Source organism: Entelurus aequoreus, linkage group LG17 (assembly GCF_033978785.1).
Source record: "Entelurus aequoreus isolate RoL-2023_Sb linkage group LG17, RoL_Eaeq_v1.1, whole genome shotgun sequence".
Classification (NCBI taxonomy): domain Eukaryota; kingdom Metazoa; phylum Chordata; class Actinopteri; order Syngnathiformes; family Syngnathidae; genus Entelurus; species Entelurus aequoreus.
Genome location: NC_084747.1, coordinates 23,175,357 through 23,195,077, shown reverse-complemented (window position 1 = coordinate 23,195,077; position 19,721 = coordinate 23,175,357). Strand labels below are relative to the sequence as shown.

General features: G+C 44.4%; 1 protein-coding gene across 2 annotated transcripts; it reads left to right on the top strand.

Moving 5' to 3' along the window:
* The first annotated feature begins 413 nt into the window (after positions 1-413).
* On the top strand, positions 414-17,099 carry mfsd14bb (major facilitator superfamily domain containing 14Bb). Of its 2 annotated transcripts, none has more exons than XM_062025300.1 (12): positions 414-1,147; positions 4,916-5,005; positions 5,066-5,128; positions 5,187-5,314; positions 5,506-5,620; positions 7,839-8,057; positions 8,135-8,248; positions 8,308-8,379; positions 8,451-8,563; positions 8,650-8,747; positions 14,779-14,921; positions 16,681-17,099. In XM_062025300.1, the coding sequence occupies exons 1-12, from the start codon at positions 1,085-1,087 to the stop codon at positions 16,909-16,911; spliced, it is 1,449 nt and encodes a 482-aa protein (XP_061881284.1). In that variant the 5' UTR covers positions 414-1,084; the 3' UTR covers positions 16,912-17,099. The 2 variants fall into 2 exon arrangements, with proteins under 2 accessions (XP_061881284.1, XP_061881282.1); XM_062025298.1 differs by having other exon boundaries at positions 416-1,147; positions 4,913-5,005.
* Positions 17,100-19,721: the final 2,622 nt, after the last annotated feature.

Below are 19,721 nucleotides of genomic sequence, written 5' to 3'. Positions count from 1 at the left end.
TGGGGGCAAAGGAGGGGCATTCTGTGCTTGAAGTCAAGCTACTGGGGGAAAAGGAGGGGCATTCTGTGCTTGAAGTCAAACTAGTGGGGGCAAAGGAGGGACATTCTGTGCTTGAAGTCAAGCTAGTGGGGGCAAAGGAGGGACATTCTGTGCTTGAAGTCAAACTCTTACACTTTGTGCTGCATTCGCTGTGCAGTTGAAACAAGGACACTGGGAATAAACTTCTACATATTTTTTCCCCCCGCAAAAACGTGTTTATTAAAAGCACATCATTTGATGGTGACGTTAAAGTAAAGATGGGAACATGTTGTAATTTTAGTATCTATGGGTTTTAATGTGAACTTAGCCCTCACCAAGATGGCCGCCACAGAGGCACGTTACTTAGCATGGGCGCTAGCTTTTTGTATCAATGAGCCCGCCGTTTTTCTTTTTGCGAAATAGTGACCCGTTAGTTGTTGCTGTCATTACCCGATCCGCCTGCAAAATAGTGGGCTGTTGACGTTCTCATAGGCAGTGCGCCAACACCAGTGGGCGGGGCTTGTGTTGCTGCGCGGTCACATGACAACTTCGACGCTCGAGCGCCACTGCGTCGTACATTGATCAATCCAGACACACGAGCTGATCTGGAGTCTGAGTGGTCGAGTGGAAGGCTTAAGAACACAACACAGGCTGATCTAGGAACAGTTTCAAGATAAACAGGCTAGAGGTGGAGCTGCGTTTTTGCGAAAGTGCGCTCGTTTTGTAACTAGCAATAACGCAAATAGCTCACACACGCTGTACTTGAGGGGAGAGACAACTGCATTTGGCTTTTAACTTTTTTTCTTCAACAAACATATTGACTCTCGATGACTTTGATGCCGTGAAGTAAAGCCTCGATACATGGACAAGTAGGCTCTCGCACCGTTCTTCCGGCATGTCCCGGTGACCAAAACACTTGACGGACTCAAATGTCAGTCCAAAAGACGCCTGACTCAGTCTAGCTGGAGCTGACGTCGCTTTCCAACTTCAAGGACGACTTTACACGCTGGAAGAGGCGCAGTCACCGCGGGGCGATGCTTCGTCTCACGCACCCGAAACATGTGACATGATCCCGCTGGGCAAGGCAGCGAGCGAGTCCAGCAGCGACATCATGTTGGGCCGCAGCGCGGTAAGCACCGCTAGCCGGCGGGGTTAGCATTAGCGGCTAACACTAGCAGCTAACAGTGTTGGTTGATGGAGACTTTTATTAGTAGATTGCTTAGCACACTACATATTCCTTACAATTGACCACTAAATGGTAACACCCCAATACGTTTTTACACTCGGGGTCCACGTTAATCAATTCATGGTATAAACAGTGACTAGCCGGCTGAATTAGCATTAGCGGCTAACACTAGCAGCTAACAGTGTAAACAGTGACAGTATTAGATCAAATACAAAGTAGTAAGCTACTACTTGACATATCTGCTATTGTTTGTAATACAAGCACCTTTGACAGCTAATGCAAACATTGTATTTCATCTAATAAAAACTTTCTATTAGTTGTCAAACTTTGTATTTGATCTAATACTGTACATAAATAATAACATGAATAAAGTATACGTCGGGAGTGTTTAAAGTGTGGCCCGTGGGGCATTTGCAGCTCGCAGCTCATTTTTAACGAAATGTTATTACAAATATGCGAGAGCCGCCAAACTGCTGATATGCGTGAGAGAAACTGAAATGCTTGAATGTTCAGGGTGAGTGGATGTTGGAATGCTACCAATCCGTTGACAAATGTGGGATATGGAGAGGTTTGTGTATTGTCAATATGGAGGAAATTGCTGGAAATTTCGGGAAAACTGGGTGGGTGCAAGGTTAAGATCGGAATCCAGTAAAAAAAAATGGCGATGGGGAATTTCGGACATTGTATAACTACAAATACGTCCATTCATTCGAATGGGGATTTCCTACAAAATGTAAATTATAGGTAATCCAACATTTGTTCTAAATGATCTGAATGGCTTGGTGTTGGGATTTGTCAAAACGCTTTGAAAATGTTGACGTAGTAGCAGTTTGAATTCCAATGGATATTTCGTGAAAACCTGGAATTTGTACGCAATTAAATATGGTAGTTTTGTTGTCCCCATTAAGAACAATGTTTTGAAGATGGAATGGTCAAAACCGGTTGAAAAATGTGGCCTGTAAAAACTTTCCAGGAAGAGGTGAAAATAGGGGCCTTGGAAAACCGGGAATTCTGGGAATTTCTGAATTTTTGGGGGAAATTGGTAGTTTAGTTTGATTGTCCAAGGTGAGTGTGTGGATGGTAGTTTGACTGTCCAAGATGAGTGGAGTGTGTGGATGGTAGTTTGACTGTCCAAGGTGAGTGGAGTGTGTGGGTGGTAGTTTGATTGTCCAAGGTGAGTGGAGTGTGTGGATGGTAGTTTGATTGTCCAAGGTGTGTGGAGTGTGTGGATGGTAGTTTGACTGTCCAAGGTGAGTGGAGTGTGTGGGTGGTAGTTTGATTGTCCAAGGTGTGTGGAGTGTGTGGATGGTAGTTTGACTGTCCAAGGTGAGTGGAGTGTGTGGATGGTAGTTTGACTGTCCAAGGTGAGTGGAGTGTGTGGGTGGTAGTTTGATTGTCCAAGGTGTGTGGAGTGTGTGGATGGTAGTTTGACTGTCCAAGGTGAGTGGAGTGTGTGGATGGTAGTTTGATTGTCCAAGGTGTGTGGAGTGTGTGGATGGTAGTGTGATTGTCCAAGGTGAGTGGAGTGTGTGGATGGTAGTTTGATTGTCCAAAGTGAGTAGATGGTAGTTTGACTGTCCAAGGTGAGTGGAGTGTGTGGATGGTAGTTTGATTGTCCAAGGTGTGTGGAGTGTGTGGATGGTAGTGTGATTGTCCAAGGTGTGTGGATTGTAGTTTGATTGTCCAAGGTGTGTGGAGTGTGTGGATGGTAGTTTGATTGTCCAAAGTGAGTGGATGGTAGTTTGATTGTCCAAGGTGAGTGGATGGTAGTTTGATTGTCCAAGGTGAGTGGATGGTAGTTTGATTGTCCAAGGTGAGTGGATGGTAGTTTGATTGTCCAAGGTGAGTTGATGGTAGTTTGATTGTCCAAGGTGAGTGGATGGTAGTTTGATTGTCCAAGGTGAGTGGATGGTAGTTTGATTGTCCAAGGTGAGTGGATGGTAGTGTGATTGTCCAAGGTGAGTGGATGGTAGTGTGATTGTCCAAGGTGAGTGGATAGTAGTTTGATTGTCCAAGGTGAGTGGATGGTAGTTTGATTGTCCAAGGTGAGTGGATGGTAGTGTGACTGTCCAAGGTGAGTGGATGGTAGTGTGACTGTCCAAGGTGAGTGGATAGTAGTTTGATTGTCCAAGGTGAGTGGATGGTAGTGTGACTGTCCAAGGTGAGTGGATGGTAGTGTGACTGTCCAAGGTGAGTGGATAGTAGTTTGATTGTCCAAGGTGAGTGGATGGTAGTGTGACTGTCCAAGGTGAGTGGATGGTAGTGTGACTGTCCAAGGTGAGTGGATAGTAGTTTGATTGTCCAAGGTGAGTGGATGGTAGTGTGACTGTCCAAGGTGAGTGGATGGTAGTGTGACTGTCCAAGGTGAGTGGATGGTAGTGTGACTGTCCAAGGTGAGTGGATGGTAGTGTGACTGTCCAAGGTGAGTGGATGGTAGTGTGACTGTCCAAGGTGAGTGGATGGTAGTGTGACTGTCCAAGGTGAGTGGATGGTAGTGTGACTGTCCAAGGTGAGTGGATAGTAGTTTGATTGTCCAAGGTGAGTGGATGGTAGTTTGATTGTCCAAGGTGAGTTGATGGTAGTTTGATTGTCCAAGGTGAGTGGATGGTAGTTTGATTGTCCAAGGTGAGTGGATGGTAGTTTGATTGTCCAAGGTGAGTGGATGGTAGTGTGATTGTCCAAGGTGAGTGGATGGTAGTGTGATTGTCCAAGGTGAGTGGATAGTAGTTTGATTGTCCAAGGTGAGTGGATGGTAGTGTGATTGTCCAAGGTGAGTGGATGGTAGTGTGACTGTCCAAGGTGAGTGGATGGTAGTTTGATTGTCCAAGGTGAGTGGATGGTAGTGTGACTGTCCAAGGTGAGTGGATGGTAGTGTGACTGTCCAAGGTGAGTGGATAGTAGTTTGATTGTCCAAGGTGAGTGGATGGTAGTGTGACTGTCCAAGGTGAGTGGATGGTAGTGTGACTGTCCAAGGTGAGTGGATAGTAGTTTGATTGTCCAAGGTGAGTGGATGGTAGTGTGACTGTCCAAGGTGAGTGGATGGTAGTGTGACTGTCCAAGGTGAGTGGATGGTAGTGTGACTGTCCAAGGTGAGTGGATGGTAGTTTGATTGTCCAAGGTGAGTGGATGGTAGTTTGATTGTCCAAGGTGAGTGGATGGTAGTTTGATTGTCCAAGGTGAGTGGAGTGTGTGGATGGTAGTGTGATTGTCCAAGGTGAGTGGAGTGTGTGGATGGTAGTGTGATTGTCCAAGGTGAGTGGAGTGTGTGGATGGTAGTGTGATTGTCCAAGGTGAGTGGAGTGTGTGGATGGTAGTGTGATTGTCCAAGGTGAGTGGATGGTAATGTGATTGTCCAAGGTGAGTGGAGTGTGTGGATGGTAGTGTGATTGTCCAAGGTGAGTGGATGGTAATGTGATTGTCCAAGGTGAGTGGATGGTAGTTTGATTGTCCAAGGTGAGTGGAGTGTGGAGTGCTTCGAAGCGGTTGAGAAATGTGGGAATTGTGCAAGTTCAAAAATGGGCCATTCAATTTCAATGGGAAAATGTCCCTGAAAACCGGGTAATCTGGGATATTTTGGGTCCTCTGGACTTTTAATGTTCACCAAACTTGATGGGAGCCCAAATGGTTCAAACACATGCTAACGGTTGAATGCTTTACAAGCATGGCACAGGAAGTAGTTTCCGCTGATGCTTCCTGTTGTGGTCTCAGCAGGGGAAGGGCGGGGCCAAGGTGTTGCATGCCGTGGTGGTCATCTTCCTGGAGTTCTTCGCCTGGGGACTGCTGACCACGCCCATGTTGACTGTGAGTGACACGCCCACGCTAGCCAAGCCAGCTGAGCCACGCCTACTTTCCCTCTTGCAGGTCCTCCACGAGACGTTCCCTCAGCACACCTTCCTGATGAACGGACTCGTCCAAGGCGTCAAGGTGAGCACGCGACCTCGCCCGTGGCGCTCGGCACGCTAACGCTCGCTCGCCGCCCCAGGGCTTCCTGTCCTTCCTGTCGGCGCCTCTGATTGGCGCGCTGTCGGACATCTGGGGCAGGAAGTCCTTCCTCCTCCTCACAGTCTTCTTCACGTGCGCGCCCATCCCCTTCATGAGGATCAGCCCCTGGTGAGGCCGCCTGCCGGGTCACATGACCGCCATGTGAGCGTCTGAGCTGCGGCGTGTGACCGGATCAGCCTGTGGGGAATTCTGACATCAAACGTGTGTGTGTGTGTGTGTGTGTGTGTGTGTGTGTGTGTGTGTGTGTGTGTCTGTGTGTGTGTGTGTGTGTGTGTGTGTGTGTGTGTGTGTTCACGCAGGTGGTACTTTGCTCTCATCTCCGTGTCAGGAATCTTCGCCGTGACCTTCTCGGTGGTGTTCGCCTACGTGGCTGATGTCACCGACGAGCAGCAGAGGAGCACCGCGTATGGCTTGGTAGTGCACGCACACACATGCACACACACACACATGCACACACACGCACGTGCACACGCACACACACACATGCACACACACACATGCACACACATGCACACACACACATGCACACACATGCACACACACACATGCACGCACGTACACATGCACGCACACATACACGCACGTACACACACACGCACGTACACACACATACACGTGCACGCACACATACACACATACACATGCACGTACACACATACACGTACACACACATACACATGCACGCACACATACACACACATACACATGCACGTACACACATACACGTACACACACTTGCAAGTACACACACACGCACGCACGTACACATGCACGCACACACACACGCACGTACACATGCACGCACACACACACGCATGTACACATGCACGCACACATGCACGCACGTACACATGCACGCACGTACACATGCACGCACGCATACACATGCACGCGCACACACACGCACGTACACATGCACGCACGCATACACATGCACGCACACACACACGCACGTACACATGCACGCACACACACACACGCACGTACACATGCACGCACACACACACGCATGTACACATGCACGCACACATACACATGCACGCACACACACACGCACGTACACATGCACGCACGCATACACATGCACGCACACACACACACGCACGTACACATGCACGCACGCGTACACATGCACGTACACACACACGCACGTACACACACACGCACGTACACATGCACGCACACATACACATGCACGCACACACACACGCACACACACACGCACGTACACATGCACGCACACACACACACACGCACATGCACGCACACACATACACATGCACGTACACATGCACATACACACACACATACACACGTACACACACATGCAAGTACACACACACGCACGTACACACACATGCACGCACACACACATACACATGCACGTACACATGCACATACACACACACACATACACGTACACACACATGCAAGTACACGCACACGCACGTACGTACACACACACATGCACGCACACACACATACACATGCACGTACACACACACACATACACGCACACACACATGCAAGTACACACACACGCACGTACACACACATACACATGCACGCACACATACACACACAGACACATGCACGCACACACATACACATGCACGTACACACACACACGTACACTTGCACGCACACACACTTGCACACACACACATGCACATACACACGCACGTACACACACACACGCACGTACACACACACACACACACATGCACATACACACGTACACACACATACACATGCACATACACACACACATACACATGCACGCACACACATACACATGCACATACACACACACATACACATGCACGCACACACACTTGCACACATGCACGTACACACATGCACACGCACGTACACACACACACGCACGTACACGCACACACATGCACGTACACACACATGCAAGTACACACACACGCACGTACACACACATACACATGCACGCACACACATACACATGCACGCACACACATACACGCACGTACACACACATACACACATGCACGTACACACACATGCAAGTACACACACACATACACATGCACGTACACACACGCACGTACACACACACACATGCACATACACACGTACATACACATGCACATACACACACACATACACATGCACGCACACACATACACATGCACATACACACACACATACACATGCACGCACACACACTTGCACACACACACATGCACGTACACACATACACACACACACGCACGTACACACACACACACATGCACGTACACACACATGCAAGTACACACACACGCACGTACACACACATACACATGCACGCACACACATACACATGCACGCACACACATACACGCACGTACACACACATACACACATGCACGTACACACACATGCAAGTACACACACACATACACATGCACGTACACACACACACACACACGCACGTACACACACATACACACGCACGTACACACACACACATGCAAGTACACACACATACACATGCACGCACACATATACACGCACGTACACACACACATACACACATGCACGTACACACACATGCAAGTACACACACACGCAAACACACTCCCCTCAGTGCACGTGGTGACCGAGCGCCCTGGTCCAGGTGTCCGCCACGTTCGCCGCCAGCCTGGTGACCAGCCCGGCCATCGGGGCGTACCTGTCGGACAAGTACGGTGACAGCCTGGTGGTCCTGGTCGCCACGGTGATCTCGGTGGCCGACATCGCCTTCGTCTTCCTGGCGGTGCCCGAGTCGCTGCCCGACAAGATGCGTCTGACGTCCTGGGGGTTTCCCATTTCCTGGGAGCAGGCCGACCCCTTCGCCGTGAGTCCCAGGGTTGGAGGGTGGGGGGGCGTGGCCTCGCCGGCGCCTGATTGACGGGCTGACTTTCTTGCGTGCAGTCTCTGCGCCGCGTGGGGAAAGACTCCACCGTGCTGCTCATCTGCGTCACCGTCTTCCTGTCCTACCTGCCGGAGGCGGGACAGTACTCCAGCTTCTTCCTCTACCTCAGACAGGTGACCTTTCACTTCCTGTTTGTTCACACGCAACAAGCTAAAACGCCGTCACCTTCCAGGTCATCAACTTCTCTCCCGCTGCCATCGCCGCCTACATCGCCATGGTGGGCGTCCTGTCCATCATCGCTCAGGTGCGCCTCGCTGGTCAGGTGATGGGGCAAGAAGCCCCTCCCCCTGGCTGACAGGTGCGTGTGTGTTGCAGACGCTGCTCCTCAGCGTGCTGATGAGGACCATCGGCAACAAGAACACGGTTCTCCTCGGTCTGGGCTTCCAGCTGTTCCAGTTGGCCTGGTACGCCTTCGGATCTGAGCCCTGGTGAGTCGTCCTGGTCGGGGGCGGAGCTGAGAGTCACCGGGGAGTAGCGTCGCCTCGCCAACCTCAGGTGTGTGTTTGTCTTCCAGGATGATGTGGGCGGCGGGAACGGTGGCGGCCATGTCATCCATCACATTCCCAGCAGTCTCCGCCCTCGTGTCACACAGCGCCGCCCCCGACCAGCAAGGTAATGGTGTGTGTGTGTGTGTGTGTGTGTGTGTGTGTGTGTGTGTGTGTGTGTGTGTGTGTGTGTGTGTGTGTGTGTGTGTGTGTGTGTGTGTGTGTGTGTGTGTGTGTGTGTGTGTGTGTGTGTGTGTGTACACAGTAGGGCTGTACAGTATACTGGTACCAATAAAGTACCGCAGTATTAATGAATACGGTGGTAGAGGGGTTAGTGCGTCTGCCTCACAATACCAAGGTCCTGAGTAGTCGTGAGTTCAATCCCGGCCTCGGGATCTTTCTGTGTGGAGTTTGCATGTTCTCCCCGTGACTGTGTGGCTTCTACTCCGGCTTCCTCCCACCTCCAAAGACATGCACCTGGGGATAGGCCCCTCCCACCTCCAAAGACATGCACCTGGGGATAGGCCCCTCCCACCTCCAAAGACATGCACCTGGGGATAGGCCCCTCCCACCTCCAAAGACATGCACCTGGGGATAGGCCCCTCCCACCTCCAAAGACATGCACCTGGGGATAGGTTGATTGGCAACACTAAATGGTCCCTAGTGTGTGAATGTTGTCTGTCTATCTGTGTTGGCCCTGCGATGAGGTGGCGACTTGTCCAGGGTGTACCCCGCCTTCCGCCCGATTATAGCTGAGATAGGCTCCAGCGACCCCGAAGGGAATAAGCGGTAGAAAATGGATGGATGGATGGATGAATGGAGTATCAATGAATTAAAAATGTCCTACACTGCCTTTTGAAAAAAACACTGGTACCATAGTTTCTGGACTATGTAAGCCACACCCACTAAATTTTCAAAGAAAAAATTAGAGATGTCCGATAAATGCTTTAAAATGTAATATCGGAAATTATCGGTATCGTTTTTTTTTTTTAAATTATCAGTATCGTTTTTTTTGTTGTTTTTTTTTAAAAACAATTTTTTAAATCCACATAAAAAACACAAGATACACTTACAATTAGTGCACCAAGCCAAAAAACCTCCTTCCCCCATTTACACTCATTCACACAAAAGGGTTGTTTCTTTCTGTTATTAATATTCTGCTTCCTACATTATATATCAATATAGATCAATACAGTCTGCAGGGATACAGTTATTAATATTAACAATATATCAATATATATCAATACAGTCTGCAAGGGATACAGTTATTAATATTAACAATATATCAATACAGTCTGCAAGGGATACAGTTATTAATATTAACAATATATCAATATATATCAATACAGTCCGCAAGGGATACCGTTATTAATATTAACAATATATCAATACAGTCTGCAAGGGATACAGTTATTAATATTAACAATATATCAATACAGTCTGCAAGGGATACAGTTATTAATATTAACAATATATCAATACAGTCTGCAGGGATACAGTTATTAATATTAACAATATATCAATACAGTCTGCAAGGGATACAGTCCGTAAGCACACATGATTGTGCGTGCTGCTGCTCCACTAATAGTACTAACCTTTAACACTTAATTTTACTCATTTTCATTAATTACTAGTTTCTATGTAACTGTTTTTATATTGTTGTACTTTTTTTTATTCAAGAAAATGATTTTAATTTATTTAACTTATTTTATTTTATTAATTTTAAAAAAAAAGTACCTTATCTTCACCATACCTCCATCCATCTTCTTCCGCTTATCCGAGGTCGGGTCGCGGGGGCAGCAGCCTAAGCAGGGAAACCCAGACTTCCCTCTCCCCAGCCACTTGGTCCAGCTCCTCCCGGGGGATCCCGAGGCGTTCCCAGGCCAGCCGGGAGACATAGTCTTCCCAACGTGTCCTGGGTCTTCCCCGTGGCCTCCTACCGGTCGGACGTGCCCTAAACACCTCCCTAGGGAGGCGTTCGGGTGGCATCCTGACCAGATGCCCGAACCACCTCATCTGGCTCCTCTCCATGTGGAGGAGCAGCGGCTTTACTTTGAGCTCCTCCCGGATGGCAGAGCTTCTCACCCTATCTCTAAGGGAGAGACCCGCCACCCGGCGGAGGAAACTCATTTGTACCCGTGATCTTGTCCTTTCGGTCATAACCCAAAGCTCATGACCATAGGTGAGGATGGGAACGTAGATCGACCGGTAAATTGAGAGCTTTGCCTTCCGGCTCAGCTCCTTCTTCACCACAACGGATCGATACAGCGCCCGCATTACTGAAGACGCCGCACCGATCCACCTGTTGATCTCACCATCCACTCTTCCCTCACTCGTGAACAAGACTCCCAGGTACTTGAACTCCTCCACTTGGGGCAGGGTCTCCTCCGCAACCCGGAGATGGCACTCCACCCTTTTACCAGGCGAGAACCATGGACTCTGACTTGGAGGTGCTGATTCTCATCCCAGTCACTTCACACTCGGCTGCGAATCGATCCAGTGAGAGCTGAAGATCCTGGCCAGATGAAGCCATCAGGACCACATCATCTGCAAAAAGCAGAGACTTAATCCTGCAGCCACCAAACCAGATCCCCTCAACGCCCTGACTGCGCCTAGAAATTCTGTCCATAAAAGTTCAGAACAGAATGGGTGACAAAGAGCAGCCTTGGCGGAGTCCAACCCTCACTGGAAACGTGTCCGACTTACTGCCGGCAATGCGGACCAAACTCTGACACTGATCATACAGGGAGTGGACCGCCACAATCAGACAGTCCCATACCCCATACTCTCTGAGCACTCCCCACAGGACCTCCCGAGGGACACGGTCCAATGCCTTCTCCAAGTCCACAAAGCACATGTAGACTGGTTGGGCAAACTCCCATGCACCCTCAAGGACCCTGCCCAGAGTATAGAGCTGGTCCACAGTTCCACCACCAGGACCAAAACCACACTGTTCCTCCTGAATCCGAGGTTGGACTATCCGGCGTAGCCTCCTCTCCAGCACACCTGAATAGACCTTACCGGGAAGGCTAAGGTCCATACCTTCACCATACCTGGTTGTCCAAATTAGGCATAATAATGTGTTAATTCCACGACTGTATATATAGCGGTATCGGTTAATATCGGTATTGGTAATTAAGAGTTGGACAATATCAGAATATTGGCAAAAAGCCATTATCGGACATCCCTAAAAAAAATATTTGTACATATATTAGCCGATTTATATACTTTGCTAAATGAGTTATTTACACAGAAATATTGAGTACATTTTTATTTACATACCTTCATTGTTTCCAAACGGTGTCTGTAACACGGCAGTGAAACGGCTGATCAAGCAAAACAGAAGTCATGGTCAACCCTAACCGTGGAGTTATTGAGTCTGTTTAGCGGATTGGAGAGCTCTCCAATCCGCTAAACAGACTCAATAACTCCATGGTGACATTTTGGTGAATTGTGAAAGTGAAACAATACAAAAAGAATGCCATTGTAAGTTAATAATACTAACACAGACACTCATAAATGTGTTAGCATATTAGCTCATGCTAACGACGCTAGCTTGATTACATTACGACAGCATGTAAAAATATGCACGAAAACACTCCTACACACCACACATGGGACGCCATGGTAAGTAAGAATAGTTTTAGTTATATTGTAAAAATGTTGCTTTGAGTGATGAATGTAGAAACGCTATGGACGGCTAGAAGATGGAACGACACCAGTTCAAAGCACTAAATGGAAGGACACTGTGGCGCCTGCAGTGAGCGAACTCGTCCAAAAGATGGCACCATAGCACAAACAACATTTTTTTCAATGTTTATTTTGTATTTTTTGTAAAACTATTTGCGTTATGGTCGTCAGCAGAAAAAAAATCCATAAATTAGTCGCACCGTTTTATAAGCCGCAGGGTTTAAAGCAGAGGCTTATAGTCTGGAATGTACAGTATTTATTTTCCATGGACTTGATGTGGTGACATGGCTGGTAATAAGAGCCCAGGCACATGTCAGTCAACACACACACAGCACTTGCCAGTGGAAACAGTGTAGAGACAAGAGGAGTATTGTGCAGGCTCGGGAAATTCCCGCTAAAATCTGCATGTCTGAACATGAATTTCACCTCAAAATATCACTTTTGTGTGTTTTTCATGACATGTTTGAGAAAGCAAATGTGTTGAACGCTGGCCTCAGCTGACCTAACACCAGCTGACTAGTTACCAGGAGAGTCAGTCACCACTACACCACCAGGAGAGTCAGTCACCACTACACCACCAGGAGCGTCAGTCACCACTACACCACCAGGAGAGTCAGTCACCACTACACCACCAGGAGAGTCAGTCACCACTACACCACCAGGAGAGTCAGTCACCACTACACCACCAGGAGAGTCAGTCACCACTACACCACCAGGAGAGTCAGTCACCACTACACCACCAGGAGAGTCAGTCACCACTACACCACCAGGAGAGTCAGTCACCACTACACCACCAGGAGAGTCAGTCACCACTACACCACCAGGAGAGTCAGTCACCACTACACCACCAGGAGAGTCAGTCACCACTACACCACCAGGAGAGTCAGTCACCACTACAGCAAACTGCACTTCAGCTTTCTTAAACGCAAAATGTTGAATGTGTATTTGTATTATTGTCACTTTAGTTAAGAAACATTACATCATTGTACGTACATTACATCATTGTACGTGCATTACATCACTGTACGTGCATTACATCATTGTACGTACATTACATCATCGTACGTGCATTACATCATTGTACGTACAATACATCATCGTACGTGCATTACATCATTGTACGTGCATTCCATCATTGTACGTGCATTCCATCATTGTACGTACATTACATCATTGTATGTGCATTACATCATTGTACGTTTATTACATCATTGTACGTGCATTACATCATTGTTCGTACATTACATCATTGTACGTACATTACATCATTGTACGTGCATTACATCATTGTACGTGCGTTACATCATTGTACGTACATTACATCATTGTACGTGCATTACATCATTGTACGTACAATACATCATTGTACGTGCATTACATCATTGTACGTTTATTACATCATTGTACGTACATTACATCATTGTACGTGCATTACATCATTGTACGTGCATTACATCATTGTACGTACATTACATCATTGTACGTGCGTTACATCATTGTACGTGCATTACATCATTGTACGTGCATTACATCATTGTACGTACATTACATCATTGTACGTGCATTACATCATTGTACGTGCATTACATCATTGTACGTACTTTACATCATTGTACGTGCATTACATCATTGTACGTACATTACATCATTGTACGTGCATTACATCATTGTACGTACATTACATCATTGTACGTGCATTACATCATTGTACGTGCATTACATCATTGTACGTACATTACATCATTGTACGTGCGTTACATCATTGTACGTACATTACATCATTGTACGTGCGTTACATCATTGTACGTGCGTTACATCATTGTACGTACATTACATCATTGTACGTGCATTACATCATTGTACGTGCATTACATCATTGTACGTACATTACATCATTGTACGTGCATTACATCATTGTACGTACATTACATCATTGTACGTACATTACATCATTGTACGTACATTACATCATTGTACGTGCATTACATCATTGTACGTACATTACATCATTGTACGTACATGTCATTTTTGTCACTCCTTTCTTATGGAGGATATTTATTTGGTTAGTACTTCTTTTTCTAATCAGCCTGACCAAAGTCTAAGGTTTATGTGTCCACTGTTACTTTTGAGTGGGCCCTAGGAGGACACATGAGCTGACAGCACCCCTCAATGTCAACAAATAGATGGATCCATACAAGTATCTACTGTAAAGATACAGAGTACAAGAGCCGTATCTAGTCGATACTGCTATGATGACGTCCATGTTTTTATCATTTTTATTATGTTTGTAAAATAAATAAATAAGTCTCTGGACACAGGAGAACTTTGAATATGATCCTGGAACTCCTTGTCTTGGATTTTAGGTGCCCTTTATTTTGAAAATGATGGAATACATTTTGGTACCCGGACAACACAAGTGCACAATATACTAACTGTGCATGTGTGTGTTTGTGTGTGTGTGTGTACAGGTGTGGTTCAGGGCATGATCACAGGGATCCGTGGTCTGTGTAATGGTTTGGGTCCTGCACTTTACGGCTTCATCTTTTTCTTGTTTAACGTGGAACTCAGTGACGTGCAGCCGGCGACCGCCAGACCCAGCCAGCACGTGCAGGTACACACCCACACACACACTGCCAGACCCAGTCAGCACGTGCAGGTACACACACGCACACACACTGCCAGACCCAGCCAGCACGTGCAGGTACACACACGCACACACACTGTCAGACCCAGCCAGCATGTAAAGGTACACACTGCCAGACCCAGCCAGCACGTGCAGGTACACACACACACTGCCAGACCCAGCCAGCACGTGCAGGTACACACACACACTGCCAGACCCAGCCAACACGTGCAGGTACACACACACACACACTGCCAAACCCAGCCAGCACGTGCAGGTACACACACGCACACACACTGCCAGACCCAGCCAGCACGTGCAGGTACACACACACACACTGCCAGACCCAGCCAGCACGTAAAGGTACACACACACACACACACACACACACACACACACACACACACACACACTGCCAGACCCAGCCAGCACATGCAGGTACACACACACACTGCCAGACCCAGCCAACACGTGCAGGTACACACACACACTGCCAAACCCAGCCAGCACGTGCAGGTACACACACGCACACACACTGCCAGACCCAGCCAGCACGTGCAGGTACACACACACACACACACACACACACACACACACACTGCCAGACCCAGCCAGCACGTAAAGGTACACACACACACGCACACACACTGCCAGACCCAGCCAGCACATAAAGGTACACACACACACACACACACACTGCCAGCACGTAAAGGTACACACACACACACACACGCACATTTTTACACACAGCAAAGTGATGAAGTCATTGTCTGCTTGAAAGTACTGACATTGACCACCAGGGGGCAGCATAGCTCTAAAGTGTTGACTGAGAGCCACACTGAAAAGTTCAAGCATTTTGATATTTGGACTTTAAAAGCAATACTATATACTTTATATTTGGTCCTGGAAAGGTCATCAAAATGTCAAGTCATATAATAGTATTATTTTTTTAATGCATCAATCTCCAGATCAAATTCAGATCTATATGTTAATATAAAGTTGTTAAAGAAAATATGCAATATTTTTCCCCAAAAATACTTTTAGTGGAATATTTGATGTGAATGAATTTGAGCCTTAACATGTCAATAATTGCTAACACTGACTTGAAGTCATTAGTATTTTTTGAGCAATGACACTTTGGTCCCACTCATTAAAGTTGAAACAAAGTAAAAGTAGTTTTGTTTTGCTTTACTTTCAACATTGACATTTTTAGATCAACTTTGGATCTATTCCAGTTTTTATTATTCACTTTTTGTTTTTTGTCCTTTTTATTTTGTTTTCTGATGGCAAAATATGCAACATTTTCTGCCAAAAATATTTGGAAGTGTAATATTTGAGCCTAGTTAATAAAAACATTGATTTGAAGTCATCATTCAAAAGCTTTTAAAAATATAAGTCATACTTCCAACCTTTAAATCTACAGATCAACTTCAGATGCATCCGTCTATAAGGTTTTTAAAAAGTCTTTTTCTTTATTTTATGCCCTTTTTGTCTAAGAAAACTAGTTTTTTTATGGCAAACACAAAATATGCAATATTTCCCCCAAAGTAGAATATCTGATGGAAGTAATTAGAGCAACAATATTTGAGTTCAATAACAAAAATGATGTTATTTCATAAGAAATATTTCAGTTCAAGCAACATAAATTCATGTTATGTTTTGTAATAAACGGACTCATGGTCGCCCTCTGTGGACATGAGCGGCATTGCGCCAGCCTGTTTGCTAAAGTGTTGTCATGGCGATGCAGAAATCCAGCGTTCCCGGGCCGCCCTTCCTCTTCGGAGCGTGCGCGGTGGTCTTCGCCCTCATCGTGGCCGCCTTCATCCCCGAGCGCCCGCCGCCGGGCGACATCAAGACCTGCTCGGCCAGGAAGTCCAGCAGCACGCCCGCCGCCTACGCTCAGGACGCCGGCCCTCTGGCCACGCCCACCAGCGACGCGGAGGACATTGAGCCGCTCTTGCAGGACAGCAGCTTGTGATGGACAGCCAGCCACTTTTTATCTTTTTCATATCCGGCAGAAGTCAAGGGACACATGGTTACCACGGCAACTGCCAAAGAGGTCATGTGACTGACGACATGAAGGAACAATCTGACTGTGGTCACATGACCTGCTCACAACGTAAAGACTTTTATTTCTTTCATCACAATAAAAAATATCCAACAAGCCTTTGACTTTTTTAGCACTTTGTGAAGAAGAGGTTTGAAAGTAAAGCTCTTAAAGTGACAGTGTCATGTTTGAAAGTAAAGCTCTTAAAGTGACAGTGTCATGTTTGAAAGTAAAGCTCTTAAAGTGACAGTGTCATGTTTGAAAGTAAAGCTCTTAAAGTGACAGTGTCATGTTTGAAAGTAAAGCTCTTAAAGTGACAGTGTCATGTTTGAAAGTAAAGCTCTTAAAGTGACAGTGTCATGTTTGAAAGTAAAGCTCTTAAAGTGACAGTGTCATGTCGGCGCTGTGAAAGCAGCATCTTTCTCTACAGGACTGCAATCTATTAGTGGCAGTATTGCATATTTGGCCGTGACGCATTTGCAAAAAGTGAGTAACGCCAAACAAGTGTTTAGAAATACAAATAAACTTTCGTTGCGTTTTTATGTCAAACTATTTGAAGACGCCAGACAGACGAGGGCGGGGCCTCAACAGCACGCTTTTATTTCAATCTCCGAAATCTAGTCGCTCTTTTGAAAAAAATGTAGTATAGAATAAATACTGATAAAGATACTTTACAAATACATTAGTTGCTAAATATTTAGAAACATTAGGCACTAAATAAGTATTAGTAGTTAAATATTAATAAATGTTATACACTAAATATTGATATTAGTCGTTAAATATTTGCAAATATATTAGTCGCTAAATAATTAGTTGCTAAATATTTGAAAATATGGTGGTCAACAAATATTTTGAAGTATACCAGTAGCTAAATATTTATAGAAATATGCAGTGCTTAAACATTGATAATTAGCCATTATATATTTATAACATATATTAGTTGCTAAATATATTAATATATATACAATAGTTGCTAAATATTTATAATTAGTTGCCAAATATTTTTAAGATATCAGTAGCTACGTATGAAGAAATATGCAGTGCTAAACATTGATAAGTAATTAGTTGCTAAATGTTTATAAATATATTAGTTGCTATATGCCAGGGGTCACCAACGCGGTGCCCGCGGGCACCAGGTAGCCCGTAAGGACCAGATGAGTAGCCCGCTGGCCTGTTCTAAAAATAGCTCAAATAGCAGCACTTACCAGTGAGCTGCCTCTTATTTTTTAAATTGTATTTATTTACTAGCAAGCTGGTCTCGCTTTGCTCTACATTTTTAATTCTAAGAGAGACAAAACTCAAATACAATTTGAAAATCCAAGAAAATATTTGAAAGACTTGGTCTTCACTTGTTTAAATAAATTCTTTTTTTTTTTTTTACTTTGCTTCCTATAACTTTCAGAAAGACAATTTTAGAGAAAAAATACAACCTTAAAAATGATTTTAGGATTTTTAAACACATATACCTTTTTACCTTTTAAATTCCTTCCTCTTCTTTCCTGACAATTTAAATCAATGTTCAAGTAAAAAAAAAATGTTTTATTGTAAAGAATAATAAATACATTTTAATTTAATTCTTCATTTTAGCTTCTGTTTTTTTCGACGAAGAATATTTGTGAAATATTTCTTCAAACTTATTATGATTAAAATTCAAAAAAATTATTCTGGCAAATCTAAAAAATCTGTAGAATCAAATTTAAATCTTATTTTAAAGTCTTTTGAATTTCTTTTAAAATTATTGTTCTGGAAAATCTAGAAGAAATAATGATTTGTCTTTGTTAGAAATATAGATTAGTCCAATTTGTTATATATTCTAACAAAGTGTAGATTGGATTTTAACCTATTTAAAACATGTCATCAAAATTCTAAAATTAATCTTAATCAGGAAAAATTACTAATGATGTTCCATAAAAAGATTCAAATGAGCTAGTTCTCCTTTTTTTCGGTTGAATTTTGAATTTTAAAGAGTCGATATTGAAAATAAACTGTTTCAAAATGTAATTGTCATTTTTTTTCGTGTTTTCTCCTCTTTTAAACCGTTCAATTAAGTGTAAATATCATTAATTATTAATAATAACATAGAGTTAAAGGTGAATTGAGCAAATTGGCTATTTCTGGCAATTTATTTAAGTGTGTATCAAACTGGTAGCCCTTCGCATTAATCACTACCCAAGAAGTAGCTCTTGCTTTCAAAAAGGTTGCTGACCCCTGGTATATACAGTATATATTAATAGATACAATAGTTGCTCAATATTCATAATTAGTTGCTAAATATTTTTAAGATATCAGTTACTAAATATTTAGAAACATAAGGCACTAAATATGTATTCATATATGTTTAGTTATTTATAAATATGTTATACACAAAATATTAATATTAGTCGATAAATATTCGCGAATATATTAGTAGCTAAATATTTTAAAATATGGTGGTTGCAAAATATTTTCAAGTATACCAGTAGCTAAATATTTATACAAATATGCAGTGCTTAAACATTGATTATTACCTGTTACATATTTTTAAAAATATATTAGTTGCTAAATACATTAATAGATGTATAAATATTATATATATAAATATTTTTAAGAATAATTAGTTGCCAAATATTTTTAAGATATCAGTAGCTACATATTAAAAAAACAGCCAGTGCTAAACATTGACAAGTAATTAGTTGCTAATTGTTTATAAACATATGAGTTTGCTAAATATATTAATAGATACAATGGTTGCTAAATATTTA